Below are 24,646 nucleotides of genomic sequence, written 5' to 3'. Positions count from 1 at the left end.
TCATATAAAAGATCCTCCCTCTTTGTCAGGTGGGACTGGCTCTACAGGGAGGTAAAAGTAGCATCCATCTAAGTAGTGTGATTTGGAAGGTAACCCAAATGCCACCAGGAATATCCCTCTCATTGGCCTGTGCAGTTTCCAGAATGACTCTGTTAAATTATCAATATGCCATTGTAGGGACCAAAATATGAGGACATTGAGAAGCTGAACAATTTGCCACTGCTTACAAGTTATGCTCTTGATTATTAACCTGATTTATTGATTTACTGGCTTTGATTTTAGATGTTGAGCTGAAAGGATGTTGAGCTAAAAGTAGAGGGTGGGGAAGTATGCCCACTCATGATATGATTTACAATGTGCCCAGCATTGTGTGGAGCATTTGATATGAATTCTCTCATTTAATATTGATAATCACTCTAGAAGGGAGGCATGATTGTGACTATTGTTTAATAGATGAGGAAACTGAAGCACTGAGTGTTTAGGTCACTTGCTGAAGGTCACATATCTAGAAGTTGCAGAATCAGTATTCTAATCCAGGTCAGCTCTAGCTCTAAAGCCCACACAACACTGCCTCTAATATTTGGAGCCCAAACATGCCTACCGCACTAGACAAAACAAAAGCCTGGTATAGAACCAGTTTGCCTCCTTACAAAGCAGTTGCAGGGGTCCTCAAACTACGGCCGCGGGCCACATGAGGCCCGCCAAGGACATTTATCCGGCCCGCCGGGTGCTGCTGCCTGTCCTGCTTAGCAGCCGACTCATCCCGGGCCCGCAGTGCGCATAGGAATTTGTTCATAGTTTTTTTTTAAACTATAGTCCGGCCCTCCAATGGTCTGAGGGACAGTGAACTGGCCCCCTGTTTAAAAAGTTTGAGGACCCCTGGTAGGGAGTTGGGGAATAAACCATGAAGTATACATTCCAAAGCTCAAGTCTCTGCTGCAAAAGCCTGTCTTGACTGAGATACCTTGGTGAAGTCTGGGGCATCTTCTGAGCATACTGAGAACCCCGAGCTCCTGAGCAAGGAAGGTCAAGGAAAGGTGCAGAGGCCCCCCAAAAAACTCTCCAAGAGAACCTTGTGATATAATCTGACTTAAACATTTGAAACTAGAAAGGACATTTGGGGGTCACATAGTCTAACACCCTTATTTTATAAATGGGAAGAGGTGGGCATAGAGAGGGGTGGTTAGTCACATAGCTGGTTAGTAGTGGCAGGGTGAGGGTAAGGTTTTTTATTCCATAACATATTGCCTCCCTTATATGCATGGAAGAATTAACTCTGAACAAATCAGAGATTTTTAGCAACTCAGTTTGAGCCAACCAACCCTAAATATCACCACTTTTTTTTTCTAGCTTAATTGGAATACAAAATTACAATTCTGAGGTCATGTTTTCAGGACTCATTCACTGGCTGTCAGAGGATCTGGTTGTCCTCACTGATGTTGAGCTCAGAGATTAAAAATATCCCCAAGCAGCATAAATGTATTGAACCTTCTCTGACAGTATTTGTATTTTCGTCTGGCACCAGCTCTGGGCTAAGGGGTTCCATCTGTTTACTTCCCACTGTGTAAAGTAGACCTGCCTTTGACTTGCCTGACATTTGTTCTTTCCAGCTTCCAGAGGGGGGTGGGGGGCCTTGTTCTCCATAATAGGGCTTGGTGAACAAGGTCATTTCACCGTTCCATCTATCTTGCTAATTTCAGATTATAGCCACTTCAGACACAAAAAGCCTGATTTTGGCTGGCCTCACCTGGTGAACATTTTAGGTGCAGCAGCCAGTGATCTCTGCAGCATGAGAAAGAACTTTCTAACTGCTTTCTCCTCCCTCCCCCCTGTGTTTGCTGGCCAAGGCAGGGAGGCCCTCTCTGCAGGAGCTTTGCTGAGGACAAGGAGAGGGTAAGCTACCTCTGGCAATAGTGTTTCCTTCAGCTGAAGACAGGAAGGGGAGCACATCAGGATTGGTGTAGGGGTGAACCTTGATGGACCCTGTCCGGGCCACAGTGGCAGCTGGGGAAGGCAGCCAAAATTTCTGAGCTAAGAATAGTGAGACCTCATTTGGGTTTATCGTATTAACACATTTCACACTACATTTCTTAATGGGCTGCTTTGTTGGATGGCATTTTTAGTCACCTTTGGAGCCTGCTATTGAAAAACTCCTTTCTTGTTTCTTTTAAATAACCTTCTGTGGTGTTGAACTTAAGTTTGTCAGATAGAAATGTTTATGTTCTCTGATCTCAGCTAAAATAGCATAAAGATGAAAGTATCCAACACATATATTTACCGAGTACCTGGAGGGATATAATTCAGAGGGTGCAGCAATATCTGAGCTGCCACCAGTGATGCAGCTCCTGCTTGATGTAGGCTGTATGCATGCCAGGGTAAAATGAATAGTCCTCTGGCTGTAATCAATTTGCTTCATTCAAACAATTGGCAATTGTATTTTCAAGCAACTGGCAATTTCATCTGCTTTACCAAATTTTCCCAAAACACACAACTAAGGACTGACAGCAAAGATAAATATTAACAATAAAGAAGGACATCTGTTGATAAATATTAACAATAAAAAAGGACATCTTGGCCTCACTTTCCTCATTCTGGGGACAACAGAAGTCCCTTGAGAATCTAGCCAAGTCTGAGGGCACTCACCCCACCTGAGACTCCCCACCTATCACCTTCCTGAATCCTTATTCTCCCTTACCTGGAATGAAGTTGGCATTTAAAAATATAGTACAGATGCAATATGTGGTGTGTCCTTGCAAAGAATCCCAATGAATCAGTTCCTACCTACATGGATTCCATGAATAACTGGATTTCTTCCTTACCCCCTTTTTAGACAAAGGTTAATAAATAAAGAGCTGCAGTGATTGCCTTAGGACTCTGCTTAAGATATCTGGAGACAAGAGTTTTAGTGCCATTTCTGTGACTGGACCTGTGACCTCAAGCTGTCTCCTCTCTGAATCTCTGTTCTTATAACATTGAGATGTTGTCGAAAGGTCCCCAATTCAATTCCCGGTCAGGGCACATGCCAGGGTTGCAGGCTCAATTCTTAGTGGGGCGCATGTAGGAGGCAGCTCATCAATGATTTTCATCATTAATGTTTCTCTCTTTCCCTCTCCCTTCCTCTCTGAAATCAATACAAATATAGTTTTAAAAAAAGATGTTGGGCTGGATGATCTGATCTCTAAGGTCTCTTGTGTCTATAATAGTCTATATTTCCAATACCATGGTTTTAATCTTAGAAACATTTTTTCTAAGCTCAATACATTCAGCCTAGCCTCTTACACCTTATCTCCAGTCCTGCTTATGACAATAATATTATATCTAATTTTAAATACTTCACAATCATACTTTCCTTCATAGTTTTCAAAGCACCTTTACATTCATTCTCTCATTTGATCTTCATAAAATCTCTGTAAGGTACACAGATCAGGCATTATTATTCCCATTTTATAGATGCAGAAATGGAGACCTAGACAAGTAAAATAACTCAAAGGTCATAAGGATAGATAATTTCAGAGATGGAATACGAACCCAGGTATTCTGACTCCAAGTCTTGTGCTTTATTCCTTTGATAGATATTATATTACTAATGGCATCTAATATACCAAGCACTTTCCACATATTTTGTCATTTAATTTTTACCACTACACTATGATGTGGGCACTACTATTTACCCCACTTGTCAGACAGACTAACTGAGGCTTGGAGGGGTTAAGTTCCTCCCCTGTGGCTATGCTACAAGAAAGTGATGGATCCAGCAACTGAGCCCAGAGAGTCTGGCTTTGAGCATAACCACCATTGCTATATTGCCAGTATTGAGTTATATAACATGTACCTTAAAGAGGATGGAAGGTCAAGTTCTCACTTTGGTTACCCTATCTGGTGGAGGAATAATGATCATTCCAGGAGGTCAAGGCATCATTGTAAGCCTCAGTGACTTGGAAATCCACTTAAAATGCACAAATTTGGGTAGTGATTATAAAAATTATGGCCTATATATGTCATAAAATGACACTATGTGATATAATAATTTATAGACATTAAAAATCAAATTTTCAAAGAACATTAAGGGGTCTGGAAAACTGTTCCTTGTATAATATAAATTTAAAAGGGCAGGATACAAATCTGTGCATATGGTAAAACCCAATTTTGGGTCATTTTCTACTTACTTGGATGATTTTTATTATCTATATTTTGAAGGTGTGTTTTTTTTTTTTTTGCAAACAGCATGAATAATTTTACATTTTAACTTCTATAATTAAAAATGTCCTATATTTAAAAATCTATTTGGGGTAATATGACTCTATAACTTTTATACATGAAATAATTCAGGAAAAGAAGGTATCAGCAATGGTAACTCAATAAAACCTTTGGTGCTGCTTCAGTACAACAGGGTGCTTGTATGATTGCAAAACATGGTGGAAAATACCCTGCTTCTGGGAATCTGGCCGTTTAAATTCTCGTCTTGCTTCAGCCACTAGGGAGCTGCATCACCTTTGGCAAATCTCTTCTTTCTTGGCCTCACTTTCCTCACCCACAAAATGAGGTAGCTGGACTAGAACTACTTGATCTTTCTCCAACAGTGTGATCTATACTAGTATTTCAAGACTTTGTTTTGCTCACGCCTGACTATAAATCAGAGGGTGATAAAATGACAGGTTAACACTGGGGGCACTAATTGGAAGATACCATTAACCATGGCTCCTGAAACTCATGTTTTACTGCATTGCTAATTCACTTGCTGTGTATTTATTCTTCCTCTAAGCCACCTTATTTTTTTTTTAAAAAAAGACAGGGTTGTCATGTGGGAAAATATCCTAGATAAGTGCCAAGACTTGGAAGACCTATGTTATAATCTCAGCGCATCCATTCAATAGCTGTGAGACCTTGAGCAAGTCACTTAGTCTCTCTGTTCCTGTTTCCTCACCCAAGAGAAAAAAAAATCAGTGATCTTATGATACAACATAGCAGTGGCCTTGGATAGGAAAGGAGAAGAAGTAATGCAGGTGGAGTAAGGGCACTCTGGAATATGAAGGGAAAAATTTCTTTTGGTCATCACCTAGGTTTGGGTCTGCTGAAGATAGCATGCTGGTAAATCAGCTCCAGCATACAAAAATAGAGAGGGTAGAAAAAAGACTACATTGCCTGGTAGTCCTCAGCAGGATCCTTTCTAGTGAGTCTGTGCTTGTGGAATCAGCTGGTTAACCTTTGCTCTGGAGAGAAATGGAGACTGAAATGCTAGAAAATCACATTAGCAAAATTTCTCTTTTAACCTTTTCCATATCTCTTTCCTTTGCTATTTATGGTCTGTCTTAGGCAACAACATCAAAAGAAGAAAATTTATCCACTTAAACTGATATGCTCTAAACTTCTATCCACACATCAACCTTAATTAAAATAACTCAAAAAAATCATGGCTGGGAGAGCTCAACTGGCACCACATTTTCCCACGTCTAAGTGAAGATTCCAGGATAAACTTTTCCACTCTCCCACTTTCAACCACATTAAAATAGACTTTGCATTTGAAGAAAGGTTGTTCTTTCCTTCAAGCCAAGGAAAGTGCCAAGGTTCTTATATTACTATCCATGCTGCTTTATTCCTAATGTATCTAGTTCAGATAAAAGGTCAGAAGGGATCTTGTCTTTCTAGACAATTCCACTCAATGATGTCATGATTAAACCTAGTATTGTGTCTACCCTGGCATTGGGGGACATCAAGTCAATTCTTTCTCTTTTGCTTTGCCCCAAAGCAAATCCCTCATGCCTGAAACAGCATTGTGAGTATATTCAGTGGTGGCCCCATCTAAACCTGTTCTAGCTACAGATTCACAGACAATACAAATTAGTTTGGAGGGATTTAAGGATAGTCATAGATGGGAAGAATCTTTTTTTGTGGTTTGGTTTTAATAGTTCTATTCCTCTCCTCCACTTACCAATAACCTCAGTACTCTATTAATAATATCTACCATTTATTGAACATTTACTATACACTAGGCATCAGAGTACATATTTTACATGGATAATCTCATTTAATCTGGACAAGAAAGTTATAGGGTACTTACTATTATGTTCACCTTCACTTCACAGATGAGAAAACTTAATGCTAAAGAAGTTAAGTAATTTTACCAAGATCATATAAACAGTATGATAAAGAACCAATATTCAAATGCAGGCAGTCCAATTTGAAGCCGTTCTTTGCCCTCTGGTTGCTCCCAGACTAAGTAGGAGAAAGAGGCTTCTACTAGGCAAGGGTCAAACAGCAATCCTTGCTTCAGAGAGTTAGGTGCAAATCCCAAGGGCCAAGAGTACATGTATATAGGGCTGGGAAGTTCTAGGTCTCTTTATGCAGGAAAAAGTTCAACTTTCCTTGCTGTTTTCTTCTCTTTGTGTTCTATTCTACAGGCAGTAGAAAGAAGAACTTGGAACAGTGAGAGTTGGTACCAGAAAGTCAAAGGGTACCCTTAGTAACTCTTACACAAAGTGGACTGAACTCTTTTAAAAACCAACAACACAAAAAAACAACTTTAGCTTTCTTTTTGTTTTGTTAATTCTCACCTGAACATATTTTTTTCCATTGCTTTTTTAGAGAGAGTGGAAGGGAGGGAGGGAGGGACAGAGGGAGAGAGACAGAAAGAGAAATATTGATGTGAGAGAGACATCCATTGGTTGCCTTCCGCACATGCCTGAGTGGGTTGGGGATTGAATCTGCAACCCAGGTATGTGCCCTTGACTGGGAATCAAACCTGAGACCCTTTGGTGCATGGGACGATGCTCTTCCACTGAGCCACACTGACCAGGGCAAAAAACTTGTTTTTTTAAAAAAATTATTTTAGAGAGAGGAAGGGAGAAAGAGAGAGAGAAACATTGATCAGCTGCCTCCTGCATGTGCCCCCACCGGGGACTGAACCCACAACCCAGCATGGGACGATGCTCCAACCAACTGAGCCACACTGGCCAGGGCTGAACTAAACTCTGGAAAGAGGCTGTGATATTTAGTCAAAGGGTTGACTAGACTCAAAGATGTGCCAGAAGTGGGTCTCTGTTGAGTTTCATCATCTGGATGAAAAGACACTACAATAATTATCACATGCTAAGTGTCACCAGGAAGTGGGTAGGACCAGGGAAAGATATATGCAATGTGTATATGCCAGGGCAGTGCCTGCTTTAGAGAAGAATTGGTAGTATGGAGTGTCTCTCTTCTCAGTTTCTTGGGGTCTTGACTATGAGGCCCATGGAGAAATCTCACTCACTAATGGCCCTGTAATACCCAAGGAAATTAAGGGGAATCCCCCAGGAAGGCTCTGAGTAGTTCCTTGCTGCTTTTCCTTGTGTCCTTCAGTGGCAGCCCCATTTCTAAGAGAAACTTTAGGGCCTTGGCTGCAGAGTCAGTCTTCTGGGTGGATGGCCTAACTGCTTTTTTTCTAAATGGACGTGGGTGTCTCCTAGGCTTTTTGGAAATCAGGGAAACTACTGTGTACTGTTTAGATAACGGATTGTCATAAGAGACCAGAAAAAAATAACTCATATTGTGATTAAAAGTAGATGGAATTAGAGATGAAGATAGTTATTTGGTAAAAAAGACTCTAGATCTTCCCTTGAATCTGTATCCTTAGATTATGCAGAAAAATGCATCTCTGAGTTCTTTGACCATGGAGTATCTGAGTAGCTTTTGCTCACAAGAAGCAAACTGGGTGAGCAAATTTGAATGTATGAGTGAGACATGTAGGAGGTCAGGGTGGTTGCTGGGTGATATGAATGGGTGCTGTGATGGCTTTCTTGGCAGAAAAAATAATATTGGGCTTGGGAAAGAGTGAGACTGTAGAAAGGCTCAGAGGGCAGCTGTTCAAGAAGGAAGTCTAGTCCCTAAAGTGACCAGAGATTTTACTTTTCAACTGAAACTAGGTTTCTGTTTTTAGGACAAAAAGCTCCAAGGATTTTAAGCTAATGATTATGTTGATAATAATAATATTCAATATGTTCCAGGCACCATTCTAAGTATTTTATGTGGATTTGTGAATTATCTCATTAAAACTCTCAACAACCCTATGAGGTAAGGACTATTATTATCCCCACTTTATAATTAGGAAATTTGAGTCACAATGAAGTTAAATAACTTGCCCTAAGTTCTCACACCTAGTAAGTGGAAGAGTTGAGATGTGGACAAGGAGAAGCTACAACTGGCTGGAATTATTTTCCACTGGTTTCAAGGATTCAATATTTTATGTCTTATAAAGAAAATAGATGGATATGAAGAGATGTAGGAAAAGAATTTGAGAGGCTTTGTTTTGGATGAGCCTTCTCTAGTAAGAAATGAAGTGAAACTGTTACTAGAAGAGGAGATAGTAGGAATTGACAAGTTAGTGATAATATGTCCAAAATGGCAGTCTTCTCAGAGGTTATCCAGGAGAACCTCCCCATAAAAACCAGAACTAGAGAACAGAGTGACTTGTCCAAGGTCATATAGGCAGTGGTGGCAGAGTTGAGACTGGATCCCAGATCTCCTTATTCCTGTTCAGAATATTATTTTTTCTACCTCAAGTGTACTTATTCCATAGACCCCTAATCCTACTTTTACTGCTTCCTAAGGCCATAAGAAACATGGTATCTCAAATTTTATATTTTTCTTATATACTTTATAAGACCTCAACATAACTTGTGTCATATATATGTGGGTTATTTAGTCTGAATCTATAACCTTGGGGTGGTCATTTACCCTTGTTGGGAAATACAGAGTGCAGGAGTGGTTATCTAGCAATTATAAAATCTTGTCAAGAAGTGTTTCTACCAGCACTTCAGGTATCTTTAGCTCTAATGCACACCAGGGGTTTTGTTAATTAACATTCATTTTTTTTCATTGGTGAAATCGGTAGTGTTCAACATATGTGGATTGGCTAGAAATATGGTAGAGGAGTGTCCAAACTAGCAGAAAGAAGATATAAGGATCTAACAAGATCTATAGTGTTATCCCTTAGAAATTGTACCTTAGGCTTAATTTATAAATCACCCTGTGGGCAACCACTAATAAGGATTCTTAGTTAGCTGCAGCCTGACACTAGAATATTGTTTTGTCTACCTCAAGTGTACCTTCATGCAAGGTGCTGTTGGAGCACCTAAAAGGATAAGGAGCTGGACTTGACTGAGTCCACAGAACAGGCTGTCCAATTATTTTTATGCCTCTTTGCCATTATTTTAATGAGAAACAGAAGTTTGTTTGAGGCTTACTTTAATACCTGGTGGTGAGGTTATGGGGGAAAGATTTCTAGCCCTCATTCTAACTATGGCAAGTTACTGATATCCAACAAAACATAACCTAATGATTGTGAATGACTGAATTGGCTTAGGTCAATTTACAATTTCAAATAACTCTATTTTGGATCCCAGTCTAAAGTTGGTGAGCCTTGGGAGAAACCAAGATGGCGGCATAGGTAAGCACCTAAATTGCTGCCTCGCACAACAATTTAAAAACTACAACTAAAAGACAGAACGGACATCATCCAGAACCACAGGAAGGCTGGCTGAGTGGAAATTCTACAACTAGAAGGAAAGAGAAAAGCTCACGGAGATTCAGAGGAGCGGCAAAGGGCTGAGGTACGGAGACACGCGCGCAGAGAGGAAGGGCGGCTGAGTGCCTGGCTGACTTTCTCTGGCAGGAGGGGGAAGGAAGCCCCCAACTGCACTGAACCCCAGTTCCGACTGCAATGAACCCCAGTTCCGGGCAAAACCTCGTGGACCCAGGCTCATACAGGGGGAGTCTGGACTGTCAGGTAGAGAGAAAGGCACATGGATGGGGTGGAGTCTCAGGGCGGAGCAGACAGCCTTGGCTTCCTGTCAGCCCTGCCCTTGCGCACATGCCTCCAGAGACTTGGAGACTCGGGGGAGCCACGGCAGGCTGGGGTCTGGAGGTGCGCGCGCGCGAGAGCTCGTAGAGAAGACTGAATGCGGAGGTTGCCGCAGGCTTTCCCTAGTGGAATGGAGTCAGAAGCTCCTGACTGCACTGAACCCCAGTTCCGACTGCACTGAATCCCAGTTCCAGGCAAGCCCCTGGGGACCCACACTCTCACGGGGGGAATCTGGATTGTCAGGCGGAAACTCAGGGGAGCCGCAGAAGGCAGATGTCTGGAAGTGCGTGCGCAAGAACAGGGCTGACAGGAAGCCAAGACTGTACTTCGCCCTGAGACTCTGCCCCATCCAAGCTGAGCACAGAGGCTTTTGCAATTTTGCAAGTCTGATCCTATAAGGCTGTCTCCAGCACCGAACTTCTCCCAGCGTAGACACAGCTGATCCTCACAGCCAACTGGCCTAGAGGTCAATTCCTCCCTGTGATACCAACAACAATCAAGACTTAACTACAACAAAGCTGTACACACAGTCCACAAAGGGGTGCACCAAGAGTGTCCACCTCAGGTTAACTGGGGAGGCTGACTCACTGGGCCATATAGGAAACCTAGCACACAAAGCTACCCTACCAACTCAGGGAAGCAACGAAAATGCGGAGACAAAGAAACAGATCACAAATGAAAGAAATGGAGGAAAACAAACGACTGGCTATAGAATTCAAAACCACAGTTATAAGGCTTTTCAAGAATATCCTAGAAAAGGCTGATAAATTTAGAGAGACCCTAGAAGATATGAAAAATGACCAACTAGAAATTAAACATACACTGACTGAAATAAAAAGTATTATACAGAGACCCAACAGCAGACTAGAGGAACGCAAGAATCAAGTCAAAGATTTGAAATACAAAGAAGCAAAAAACACTCAAACAGAAAATCAAAAAGAAAAAAGAATCCAAAAAGTTGAAGATAGTGTAAGAAGCCTCTGGGACAACTTCAAGTGTACCAACATCAGAATTATGGGGGTGCTAGAAGAAGAGAGAGAGCAAAATACTGAAAACCTATTTGAAGAAATAATGACTGAAAACTTCCCCCACCTGGTGAAAGAAATAGACTTACAAGTCCAGGAAGCACACAAAACCCCAAACAAAAGGAATCCAAAGAGGACCACACCAAGACACATCATAATTAAAATGCCAAGAGCAAAAGACAAAGAGAGAATATTAAAAGCAGCAAGAGAAAAACAGTTAATTACCTATAAGGGAGCACCCATACAATTGTCAGCTGATTTCTCAACAGAAACTATGCAGGCCAGAAGGGAGTGGCAAGAAATATTCAAAGTGATGAATAGCAAGAGTCTACAACCAAGATTACTCTACCGAGCAAAGTTATCATTCAGAATGGAAGGTCAGATAAAGAGCTTCACAGATAAGAAAAAGCTAAAGGAGTTCATCACCACCAAACCAGTATTATATGAAATGCTGAAAGGTATTCTTTAAAAAGAGGAAGAAGAAAAAAGTAAAGATAAAAATTATGAACAACAAATGCATATCTATCAATAAGTGAACCTAAAAATCAAGTGAATTAAAAATCTGAGGAACAGAATAAACTGGTGAATATAATAGAATCAGGGGCATAGAAAGGGAGTGGACTGATAATTCTCAGGGGGAAAGGGGTATGGGGGGTGCAGGAAGAGACTGGACAAAAATCATACACCTATGGATGAGGACAGTGAGGGGGAGGTAAGGGCAGAGGGTGGGGTGGGAACCGGGTGGAGGGGAGCTATGGGGGGAAAAGGAGAAACAATTGTAATAATCTGAACAATAAAGATTTATTAAATTAAAAAAATAAAAAAATAAAGTTGGTGAGCCTCTTTCCTGGGAGTGTATGGGAAGCTCCTATTCCCCTGTAACATCCTCTGGAATTACTGTTTCTGACCTGCTGAGCACTCTCTAATAACCCTGTGCCAGCTAATAACTCTGTGCCAGTGTTCTGACCTTGCTGCAGGCCTCAACATTGCCTAGGGGAAGGTTAGTTAGAGTAGAGCTTCCATTGAACCATGAAAGGCCACTGGATATACAGTGTATGTATGTAGGGTTATAAGTATGTGGACAGAGAGAAGGTTCTGCCATATTGAGGTACCTTGATGATACACTAAGAGGAGAAAGTCAAAATAGGGTATTGACTAAGAAGAGCTTTTCTATCTACTCTATGGTTCCCAGTAATTATAACTACCAATTAATTGAGCTTCCCTCAGCAAGTAACTTAGCTGCTAGAAGGAGGTGGGTAGTGTAGGTTATAGATCAGAAACTTGCACCTACCATTACCCAAGTCCTGTTGTAGATGTGTCATTGTACCACAGTGGTTTTAAAAAATGAGTTTGAATGTGTTTGGGTATGGACATGGACTGTCCAGATTGCCACAGGTTCTACCACTCTATACCTGGACCAATTTCCACATTTATGTGATTTACCTGACTCCTATAATCATTTGCTATTTCAATCCCAGTTGAAACTGAGTCCAAGCTCTATAGGCAGAAAGATCTCAAGCAAAAGCTTGGCTTCACTAATTAGCCAGCTGTATGACCTTGAGCTAGTTGCTTATATATATTTTGAGCTTCCTCTGATTCGTTTTTTATAAAATGGTGAAGAGAGTATCTCCTTTCTAGCAATGTTGTGATGATTTCATGAAATAAGGCATGTAAAATGCTTAGTGCAGTGTCTTCCACATTTTATGGGTTCAATAAATAGTATTGCTATTACTTCACTCCTGATTTTAAATTTGTTGATAGCAATGATGGCACAATGAAAGCTATAGAAACTGGTTGCATTACTGAATGCTTTATAAACTGATTGCAATACATCTATTTTTAACAAATGGGTTGGCATTTGCCATGACATCTAGTTTATAGCATGGTTAAGGACCAATCATTAGCTAACAAGCAAAGAAGGGAAGAATTATTGTCAAAATAAAAATAATTTCCCTGTTTTTAATTACCATCTCAAAGAACATTTTTACTTTACCTCAGAGACTATGACTTGAGACTGGTCTCTTATTTCAAGGCTCAAATTTCCAACCTGAGAGCCAGACTCACTAATGCTTGCATAGGCCAACAGTATCTCACTTATTTACAGAAGTAACATATGTGAAAGTTCCTGATACAATATCTGGAGCTTAGTGAGTCCTCAACAAATAATCATTCTGAATCCATATATCTCTATTTTCAATACCAAGGTTTATTAAACCAGTGATTTCCAAATTGAGTGTGCATTAGAATTACCCATAGAGCTTGTTAAAAAGGCCTATCCTCATATTTTCTGATATAATGCATATGGAGTGTGAGATAAGCATCTTTAGTGATTCTAATGTAAGTGGTCCAATTCAAGAAACACTGTTTTAAACTAACAAAAATTAACTTGGGAAATAGCAATGAAATATAAGACTATTTGAGAATCTGTTACAGGTTATGGCTGACTGGCTGTCAATGTTTTTTCTACTTCAAATTTACAAAGGTTTTCAACCATACAGAGACCCATACCCACATCTACTCAATTACTCCTCTGTGGGCTGGACCCTGATCCATTTCTGTCTCATCAATTGCTGGGAGCCTGATTTCTTTTTGGACAGCTGAAAGGATGAGAGCCCTGGCTGCAATGAGTAACTGACAAGGTAGAACAGCCAATCATGGATAATTGAAAGAAGACTATTTTTGATTGCAACATTTTTTGAAAGTTAAAAAATCCTCACCACCTCCATCACAAATTGATTTTACTTCTGAAAATATTCCACAACAATTGTGGGGAATCCAGAGGCTAGATTCAATTGTAGCTAATAACCATACACGTTAGAGGCAACAGACCCACTAACATCTGAAGGGTGTGACTTGAAGAGTCAAAGGCAACTAAAATCTTAGTCAATAAACTATCAGAATTTATCCATGAAAGTCAAATGTTGCAAAACAGGTGTGTATTTGAGGGACTCTTCCTCATTTTCAAGTCTTCCAATGCCCTCTGGATGCATATCATCCATTTGGTGCCCCACTTCCTTGGGCAGATGCTTTATTCTGGGTCACTCACCTGTCTTGGAAAGCCTCCTCTGAGGATCCTGCAAAGTAATAGGTGGTAATCTGATGTAATATTTTTTTCTGGAAATATTAATGGCTAATAAGGATTTAACTCATTCCCTTCCAGATAGCATGCTTCCATTTTAATACAGGCCTTCAGTACAGCAACACAAATAAAATAATTTGTGGAATTTTAGACTAATGACAAACTGATGGGGGACAAAATTTTGGGTAATACGTTGTCATTTGGCAGTCCTCAAATGACAGTGGGTAAGCTCTTAATGATTTCCCTGTAGCAGTCTTCAGTTTAGATATGTTTGAAAAGTGATATTACTTCCCTTCCCTCCCCTCTACCTCACAATGAGTACCTGACATCGGCCTTGAAAATGGAGTCAATTTTGGGGGCTCATGGGGAGGCGGACAGGATTCAGGTTGTGTTGTACTTCTTGTTTCTAACCCTGTTTAAGGAAAGTCAGACAGCTGAGGAGCAGATGCTACTTGCCTCTTTCTGTCATGCTTTGACCCAGAGAGGCAAAGTGAAAAGACAGTTGAAACTACTTGCCATCCTTAACTCTCTTGGGCAGGTTGTTTCTAAAAGGTACACTTTGGGGTGTGGCAAGAAGCCAAGATACTGTCATCCTGGCTCATGAGCTACCTCCCCTCTTAGCCTGTCTTCCAGTCTTCACTTCAAATCCCTACAAAAAGCAATTCTAAATAGATGGTCTCATCAGATATCTAATCATGCCACCTACAGACATAGCTGAAATGAACACAGCATTGTTGGGAATAGGTTAGAGACATCCTTGAATCAGAGCAAGCCAAATATGTCTCTTACAGAATCTTCTATATAAGGGAAGAAGGTACAAATGTGGGTAAGAGCTTGTCAGGGAGAGCCATTTTCTTTGGTAATCATATGCTCTCTGGTCTGGACTCTACTTACTCAAAGTGTGGTTTGAGGACCAACAGCATTGGTATCATCTGGGAACTTGGTAGGAATACAAGTTCTTGGACCCCATCACAAATCTATTGAATAAGAATTTTCATTTTAATAGGATCCCCAAGTGATTGCTGTGCACATGAAAGATGAGAAGTGCTGCTGTAGACTGACTTGTGCCCCCTAGGGTTAAAGGGTCATTACCAGCTGTGTTTCCTCTATCCATCCTTATCCTTGCTCCTGTGCCTCCTCCAAATAAGGGCAAATGATCGTCCTGTTGAGGATAATAGCTGAAGATGCCAGTGGTAGTTAGGAACTGAGAAGTTACTTCTCTGACCAATGTTCGAATGGAAATCCAGCTGGGAGTGTTCTGGTTATTTCCATGGGGAGAGAAGCCAGATGTACACTTGAGCCAAGCCAAGGGAGGGATTGAGGGAGTCAGAAGATGACACTACTTGGCTAGGCTTCCAAGCCCCTCCAGAGCTACCTTTAAGCATCTATAAGGGGGATGCTGCCTTGTAATCATTGCATTCCACATGCCATCACAGGGAAAGGAAACTCATTTGGAGATCAAGCTTCCCTACCACGTCTCCCCTTCTCTGACCTCCTTTCCATGCCAGTGCATCTCCTGCCAATGCCAACATAAGCACCTTCAGACTCTCCAAAAACCTGTCATTGTTTTTGTAATAGAGATAAATATTTACACTCTTTAAAATAACTTTATTGACATATGATTGACATACAAAAAGATACACAAATTTACCTCCTTTAGAAAATGAATCTCCATGAACTTTGACTGCTTTCCAAATTACCCCAAAGGCTTTTAAATTCAACATGGTGAAGGTTCACCTGCCCTATGCCTCGGGTGTACTTACACCAAACCTACCATGTGCAAGTTGCTTTTTACTTTGGTCTGTAGAAGTCTTTCTTCCACGACCAGAGCCACTTGATCTTTGATTTGGGTAGAGTGAACATCCACTCTGTGTATCCTGTCCAGAAACACCCCTATTTGAGTGTCTTGCCTTGAAATTGAGACATTAGGGTTTCCAGAGCAAATACTTCCCTGTTAGATACATTAACCCTCTTATCACATACTTTAAGCTAGATTTCTATTTTAGATTAAAAAAAGCTATCATCCTCAAAGTAGAATGCAGGCCCTGAGGAGGATGGACCAGGAACAGAGATATTCTGATAAAGAAGGAGCATTAGGTCTAGAAAAGTCCAGGGTAGAAAATAATCCCTAGGTAAGTTTATTGTGGATGGGGTGCCAGAATCAGGGGCCAGTCAGAGACCAGCAAAAGAGCATAAGCTGGGCAGACAGAGCAGGAGGGGAAAATAATGTCAAGAGAAGAGGTAAAAGTGTGAGGGGGATAATTTCTATTCATGTTAACCTTTTGCCAAATACTGACCCCTTTCGGGGACTGCTGCCCTAATTCAAGGCTCACCCCACACATTGGCTGAGGCTATTTGTAGCTCTCAGCCTGGAGCCCAGCCATTTCTAGAAGAGGGAGGGAATTCCTTCTGTGTCTTCGGAACTCCCACTTCTGCTGAAGAATACTCATTACCCCCACCTAGGATTTTAATTGCACCCTCCTGTGGACATTTTATCAAATTAGACCCAAAGTATCAAAGCCAAAGGAAGAAAGTTGAAGCTTGATTTTTTAAATGAACCAGGTAAAGTATGCATATAATTTTCCTGACCTTCAGAGTTTTTGAAAGTTACTTCAAATATATCTGCAGTCTCAATCTAAGAAGTTTAAAGTTAAATCATTGAATAAACAGGTTATTCCCCTCTCCGAAAGTTATGAATTCTACCTTATAAAATTCTGACCCTCTCTTAAAATTCATGCTTCCTTTTCATCCTTTAACCGATTGTATAAAAACGGCAAATCTCTTATCCACAAAGGAAAACTAATAATGATGCCTCGTCAGCTTCATTTATTTTTTAATCTGTTAAAATGAGACCAGCCTATCACCTCCGACTATCCATAATAATGAAATTTTAAAATCTATCAGGAACCAAAAACTTATGATAAAAATCTTAACCAGCCCCCATTATTTTCATTCAATATTGGGGGTAGGGGGGAAATGCAGCACTAAGGAAACAGCCTCTGATGAAGTCAGAAGTGGGGGATGTGGAAAATTAGTTTCATTTAAAGGAAAAAGGTTAGAATTGCTGAGATGAAACAAACAAACAAATAAAACATGGCTCATTTTGCAGTATGCATACATAGAGAACAAAATTGTATTCTTTGTTCCTTCCCCTCAAACCCTTCTAGTCTCTCCCATCCTGCTTAAAAGATCAACAGGAAGCTGCCTTGTAGGGGAGGTAATACACTTTGTTGGAAATTCACCTTTACAACCTGCTGATTGACATCTATTTTTATGGCCCAAATGAACAGCATCACCTTCCTCCCTCCTCTACACATAAAAAATAGATTTTTAAAATCCATAATAAACCTTGTGAGAAGGTGAATTATATTTTTGACTGGCACCACTGAGGCGACCTCTTGGTGCTTCAGTAGGCTATGCCAGCTGGCCAGAGGGGCTGAGAAGTGAGCTAAGCCAATAAGTTTATTGAAGCCTGGCCAGCAGACAGAGGAGAGATGGAGAGCAGCAAGGGCAAAAAGATGGGGGATTGGGTATGGGAGGTGGAGCTGGAGCAGTTGATGTTGGTTAGTATGTGAAGATCTGTTTGAGGGCAAGAGCTGTGGTTCTGTGTGTCTTCATCCTGGTTCCAAAGATTACATGAAAAAGATAAATAGGAAAACAAAACAAAACCCACCAAAGAGCAGAGAATAGGATCAGGGGAGACATTTCTTTCCCAAATGGACCTAAACAGTTAAATGGATCTTGGCAATTAGAATAATTAGATAATTAGATTGTAACTCTGTGGGCAGGAGACAGAAACCTGTCTTGGCTAAGTACACTTGGTAGCAAAATGCACTCAGTTAAAAAAGAAGCTCCCAGTTAGCAGGTATATTTCAAATGGCTCAGGAAAAAAGTGAAATAATGCAGCTGATGAGTTAGAGTTAGCCAGCAAAAGGGATTTTGCCTGGGGCTCCATTAGAGCCTACACTTCCAAGTCTCACTCTCAGTTCCACCGTCACTTGCACCTCCATCAACAGAGTTTTATTTAAGCCAATGCATTTAGAGCACAATTCCCTGGTGAATAACCTTTAAGGTTACATTTGCCTTTTCCTTGCTTCTTGCAAACAGTGCGCAATCCAGGAGAGCACATTTGTTGGCTGTAAAGGTGTACAACAGCAATTTTTGCAATGACAGTGCGGAGAGGGAATATGAGATCTGTGTGCTAATGAGCTGACACTGCAGAGACTGGGGCGATGTAGTGTGGAGTGCACTACAAGTGCACAGCAGCAAGACACAGGAGGGGACTTTAAGGGAATTGAAGGCATTTCCTGAGGAATCAAGCCACTCCAATGGGACCCAGAAGTCCCTTGGTGTTTTCACATCTTGCAAAGCCCTAGGATGATCAAATCTGTGGTTTTTTTTAAAAAAAAAGAACAAACATGTAACTTAAAAAAGTGTGTACATCTCTTTTCATATATACTAATTTTCTGTGTTTGAGTGTCTCTGTATGTATGTGAATGTATGTATCTTGAAATCATAATATTCACACCATTCCTCTTTCTGGGGTTACCTGGCCAAACTGAAAAGTATGGTAGCAAACTCAATTAATCCCAATGAAATGGGAACATGGGCTCCAAATCAGATGAGTCTCTTTGATAAACTTCAATTCACCTCTGAGCTGAGATCCCAAATGAACCACCTTTCAAAGCCAGAGAGGCTTTTATTGTCTTCTTAAGACACAGAATGAAATTGGAATCTGTCTTAAGCAAACCTCTCAGGGGTTGTGCAAAAATAAAATAAAATAAAATAAAATAAAATAAAATAAAATAAAATAAAATAAAATAAAATAAAATAATAAAATATAAAATAAAATGGTTGCTGGTGAAGAAGAGTCTTTAAATAACTGATGCCTGGGATTCCTTGCAATGAAACCTTCAGATTACATTGCAGAGGGAGAGCAGAGAGCAGTGTGATGCAGAAAGCATTACCCTTTGTTTATTTTTTGGGTATTTGTTACTATGCCCTAAAAAATGTATGCCTGTCTCAAGATTGAGGGCGCAGGAAAGATAATGGGAAAATCAATTTTAGTGCTATGGAAAACTGCAACTAAGAATTCTGAATGAGAACAGGGAAAAGTTTCTTTAATTTTTGCCATCCCATTCCACATTGAAACAGATAGGAGAGGTGGGTGACCAGATTTGTAATTAACTGGGATTTTCTCAAATCCTCCCTAGGTCTCCAGGGAGGGGCAGACCAGAGGATCTAGGGTTTTTTTTTTTCCTCTGTGAAATATTGCAATCAATTGGAAGAATGGAACCTGGGATCACCTGCCAAACTCCAGTACTGAACTAGTATTGTATTCTGACACCTGATATATGTGATCTTCACTTCCATAAGAACAATCAAGATCAAAGGAATATATGAAATATACTTCCAGGGCTTTCCTGGCCTTGTGAAATGATTGTTTTCTGCATTCAGAGACTATCAGACGGTGGTTGGACTAGTCATCTTTCTTATACTAAGCTTCTAGGCAGCAGCTGCCAGGAGACAGCTTTGAGATCTGGCCCCCATTCAATGATTGTGACATTCAGAGAGGACTGTTTCGGGGACCAGAGAAGATGAAAGCTTTCCTCCTCTGCCTTCTGAGCTGTAAAGCTGGAGAGTGCAACAGGCAGCTGGGTACATACACATCACTGGTTTCTGGATATTTCTCCTGTGTGTGTCAGTGTATGCATATGTGTGTATCTGGCATAACTAAGGGCAAGGTCACCTTTTTGTTTTGTCTTTCTTGTTGCCTAGTGATCCATACCTCTTATCTCACACTTTCAAGCCCCAAACCTTAACCCAGCCTTGTAAGCTTGTTAGCAGAAGTTCTGTGGATTTAGGGTGTGTGTGTGTGGGGGGGGGGTGCGTTTTGACCAATTTATTTTTCTTGCCCTGAGAGGTAAGGCATTAATGCAACTGAACATCAAAATTGACTTATTGCCTGTTCTTAAACCTGAGCTTTTCACAAGGCAATGATCATTTCCTGGTTGCTCTTTGAGTGGGGTTCCTGAGCTGGCTGGTGTCGACCTGATTTGAGCATTTAAAAAACCACAGAATTAAAAACCTTAGAAATCAATCATTTCTGAGAAGTCAATTGGCACTCTTATTCCCGTCCTCATCAGTGTAAAGACACTAAAGTGAGTTCAAATGTTATTTGTTATTAATAATAAAAAATCCTGGTGATTTCAAGTATTTGGTTTTAAATCTGTTCTAATTGATAAGTAGGAAGCTGCATTTGAGCTTCAGCCTCTTGCAAGATCACAGTGCTGCAGGATTAAGAGTCAGCTGTGTGTTGTAAGTGCTGTAGAGACAGGCTGGGATCACGGAAATAAGATGCAAAATATAGACAGACATTTTGTAACTTTCACACTTAGCTGGAATTAATAAGTTCCTATTTTTGTCAATGTCGGAAAGCCAAAGAATGTCAAATACAGAGTATCACAGAAAAATGTTCATATAAGGATCTGTACCTTTAGTTAAAAATTTCTTAAAGTGAATACTGTCATTTTTTGCAATGTACTTCACCCCCATCCTCTTGACCTAAGTCTTAAAAATCCAAGGAACCTGTGCTCTTGGAGACTCAACAGTTTTTTGGAAATCACATATACTTTGAGGCAGAAGAATTTGAACTCAGTCATAAATAAAGTTTCACACAACAGAACATAAATATAACTTCTCCCTTGAATGAAAGCCAGAAAACAAAAATTCTAAACTGCACAAGTCATAAAAACAAAACATATGTCATTATCAGCCTCATTGTTGTGAAAACTTTTAGTACAATAAGCTTAGATAAAGAATTATCAGTCTTTTTCATAAAACATTCCATTCAAGAAAAACCTGTGTCCAACAGGCTGTTGGGTTCCCTTGGTTTTACTCCTCAAAATGTCCCCTTTCTAGAGGAACAATTACCATGGCATAAACAGGAATTTCAGAAATAGCTTTGGGGCTCATGAAATTCATCCTTTTTTATATTATTAGCCTGCTGTAAGCCTCCCCCCTTCACCTTTTGCTTTAAGTTAAGAACTGTATTGTCCTTAAAAATGAGGGGCCAGGGTGAACAACACTAGGGGAGACAAAACAGAAGCAGCTTTCCAAATAGTCACCTGAGCACAGTCCTCTCCTTTCCCCTCAGTTTTCCAGGAGTTCATCACTTGTAATCAGTTTGTAGTCTTATCAGTTCCTATCAGAACTCTCTAGGTAAGAAAGGTGATAGTCTAGGATAGAAAAAGGCCAGGGAACTAAGCCTGAGCTGTCCTTCAAGGTCACTTGTTTGCAGAATTTCCCATATTTGGCTCCTATCTATTAGGCAGTTGTCAAATTCAGCTAATTTCTACAGCCAGGCACTAGCTTTAACAGTCAAGTAATGTACATCCTGAATTGACTCAATCAAGAGGCTTCTTTTTTTAATTCCATCTGAAGAAATTTCCCTGAACAACCATGCTATTTTTTCTTTCCTTTTTTTCTGCCAAAAAAAAAAAAAAAAAAAGATGTGGGGGAGGAATTGCTGGTTTAGCACTGAAGAAAATGAAACTTTTGCATCAAACATGATTCAGGAGAGAGTTTTGTGCACTGATTTAAGTCCCTCCCTCAGCAGGATCCTCTGGAGTTGGTTTATGCCACATGAAACCTTGATTGACTAGGGCCCCTAAAATGTCCATTGAGGCGATCACCCATCCCCAGCACATATGCAGACCCTAAGTCCCACAAGCAAAATTCAAGTAAGGTCCCAAAGGTCCCAAAGGGAGGAAAATCAGATCTACTTACAAGCATTAGTCACAGAAAAACTATTGGAGGAATCCAAGTGATCTACGTGGTAATTCAAATGGAAGGGCTTCTCGGTGGTGTTCTGGTTGGTGTTGTATAACTGCACGGCAAAGCGGAAAGCGCTGTGCTCCTGCACCGTATTTCTCATGAAAAGTCCACCTATAAGCAAAGGGAACCGAGATTTGCCTTGTGTCTGTCCCCCCCACCCTCCTCCAGGACAGGTTAAAAATCAGAGAGCTCTGCAGATAGGAGATCCCTCTCAATGGTATGGGGTGCGATGATAATTGATTTTCAACCAGTGTGTCTTTCAAGACTCTTGTGAACTCAAATTTTGGCCAAGAGAAACCTGGTTTTCCTCTAGACTGAAGAGGAGGAGGAGAGGCTGGAGAGAAGGGGGAAAGGGGTAAGAGGAAAGAGGGGGCTCCTTTGGGGTAGGACGATGGAACCAAGAGTGGGACTTGGCTGTTTCTCAGGCAGTAGCTTCCTCTCCATTGCCTCCTCCTCCCCAACGTACATCTCCACAAGCTTGTTAATGTTTTTCTGGCATAAAGGGAAAGGTTGGCAAGAAAAACAATTTCATTCTCTCTGGTGCCCCCATCCTGTTCCCCATTGCCACCCATGTCCACCATTACAATATAGGGGTTTGGTTCGATAATGGCAACAATTTTAACTTTTTGACTTGTAAATACAGACAGGAGATGAGAAAACTCCCTCCCAGCGTCCGTCCGGGAACTGGGCTCCAGACAGACACAGCGGCAATTCATGAATTCCTGGTCTGCCTGACTTCGCTGCTTCCTCACTCAGTTCCTTGTTTCACCCCTGGCTCCTACCGCATCCTCCACCTACCCCAACTCCGATCGCTGCCCGAGTCTGGGGGATCCAGAATGGGCTTCCACCTCTCCCAGCACTAGCCTTTCTGGGGTGAACGGAGACGCCGGACAGGGCTCCCTGAGCCGGGTAACGTGCCCTGGCGCGGCCCGACAGGCGGCATCACCCTGGGACAACTTCCAGCGGCAGCACGCACGCCATGGCAAAGTCCAGAGCAACGAGCCTAAAAACCGCGACTCTTTGCCCCTTTGCAGCATCCAGCATACTTCCCCTGTTCACCACATCTCGGAAAACCCAGCAGTCCACTCCCCTCCCCAGCCCCAGGAGACCCCTCTCTAGTGCCTGATGCTCCCCAGACCCGCCAGCTCTCTGGGGCTCAAATCTCCGGGATTCCTGCCTGGTCCTGGTCCCTGTCCCCAATCCCCCTCCCCAGGCATTGCAGGACTGGGACCCGCGGCCGCAATAGCCATGCCAGGGCATTGGTCTCCGGTGCAGGAGAACCCGGCCCGACAGGCTGGCTCGCTCGCGCTTACCTATGCTGATGGTGTTGGGGAATCCTCCGTGAGAATGACCCAAAAGCCCCAGGACTAAAAAGAAGACCGCCTGATGCACGCTTTGCCCCATTTTCTTCTGCCTGGCCATGCTACGCCTAAAACGAAGCTGACAAGAGCATGGGCGCAACTCGGGAGTCGTCAAAATAACAGAAAAAGAAAAAGAATTCGCTGGCTCTTATACCCTCTCCCTTCAACTTGCTCGCGCTCACTCTTCCTTTCCACCCTACACTAGTCCTCCTCCTCCACCACTCCTCCTCTCTCTCTCTCTCTCTCTCTCTCTCTCTCTCTCTCTCTCTCTCTCTCTCTCTGCTCCCTCTCGCTCTTAGATTCTCTCACACCCCCTCCCTGCCCCCCACCTCACTTCTGTCTTCACACCAATGTGGAAGGCAGGTTCACTGGCTGCAAGCTCGGTTAGCCAAAGAGATCTTTCTCTTTCTCACTGAGGAGAGAGAGAGAGAGAGAGAGAGAGAGAGAGAGAGAGAGAGAGAGAGGGAGAGAGAGAGAGAGAGAGGAGAGAATAACCTAAAACACAACACCTAAAACAATAAAGACAAAATAACCTAAAACAAAAAAGACAAAACACCGAAAAACAACAACAACAAAAACAAAAGAGAGAGACAGAAAAAAATTATAAAGAAAATCCAAGACTTTTCTCCCCCAGAAGATGGTGGGTGTAAAGAGGGGAAAAAAGAAGGAAAGAGGGGAAAGGCTCAGCGCCTGTGAATTGGGCTCTTCCAATTGGACCAGTAGGGGGATATCGATCAAAGTTGATCTGACGTGGAATTAAAGCCGCACACCGCTTAGCTCTACTGCAAACTGCAGCCCCGGACTGCAAAGCCTTGGCGTTGGCGTTTGTCAACATGGGAGATGGGATCAATAGAAATACACTAGTCCTCATGTGGACCAGCCAATCAAGCTGCAACTGGCCCTTTAAAAAAGAAAGGAAGAAGGAAAAGCTGCATTGAAAGCTGCATTGTCTCTGCGTTTGTACTCGTGTCTTAAAGAAGGGGGACCGGGGGTGCGGTTAGTGGTTACTCGGGAGTCTTTGTAAGATTTGGAGAAGCAGTTCCCATCACAATGCGCCCAAAGATGCTGCGCATGCCCGGTCCTACCGCTCAATTTTTACAGCAGAGATCCCAGGGCTAGCGAACAGCCCCCAACGCCCACAGCTTTGTGAGGCCAGTGCCTCCCCTCCCAAGTGCAAAGCCAGCCTTGGAGGCGGAAGGGGGCAGTGATGGGCAGTGTGGGGATGACTGCTTTAGAGGACGTAGAAAAGTATGTGCCCGGATGTGGTAACTAAAAGGTTAATGAAAAGGACGCTCAATCCCATTGAGGAAGGAGGAGAAAGATGTGGGAATGAACTGGGATCGGGTAGGGATTGAAAGTTAAGGTTAAGAAAACTGTCTTTAGCTGCCTTGTTCCCTTGGTGTTGCTTCTGAACATAGCCCCTGACTAATGACTCCAGAGGCTATAAATCCCGTCCCCCTCCCTCTCCCCGCCCTTCTTTTACTCTCCGCTCTAGGGCAGGAAAGACCCT

The 24,646-nt window shown here is 41.8% G+C and overlaps 1 protein-coding gene across 5 annotated transcripts in view; it reads right to left on the bottom strand.

The window, feature by feature from the left end:
* The window catches only part of GRIA3 (glutamate ionotropic receptor AMPA type subunit 3), a 383,198-nt gene extending 359,710 nt beyond the window's left edge, over positions 1-23,488 (bottom strand). For all 5 annotated transcript variants that reach the window (XR_013959772.1, XR_013959773.1, XM_080652807.1 and 2 more), the window contains exons 1-2: positions 23,089-23,488; positions 21,728-21,886 (exon numbers count right to left, since the gene is read on the bottom strand). Coding sequence is in view for 3 of the 5 variants with exons in the window: in XM_080652807.1 (XP_080508933.1) it covers positions 21,728-21,886; positions 23,089-23,197 (268 nt within the window). In the remaining 2 variants the exon portion in view is untranslated. The remainder of the gene's footprint in view (positions 1-21,727; positions 21,887-23,088) is intronic.
* Positions 23,489-24,646: the final 1,158 nt, after the last annotated feature.

Source organism: Plecotus auritus (genome assembly GCF_963455305.1).
Source record: "Plecotus auritus genome assembly, chromosome: X".
NCBI classification, from domain to species: Eukaryota; Metazoa; Chordata; class Mammalia; order Chiroptera; family Vespertilionidae; genus Plecotus; species Plecotus auritus.
Note: the sequence above shows the minus strand (reverse complement) of the source record. Positions and strands in the feature narration are given on the sequence as shown.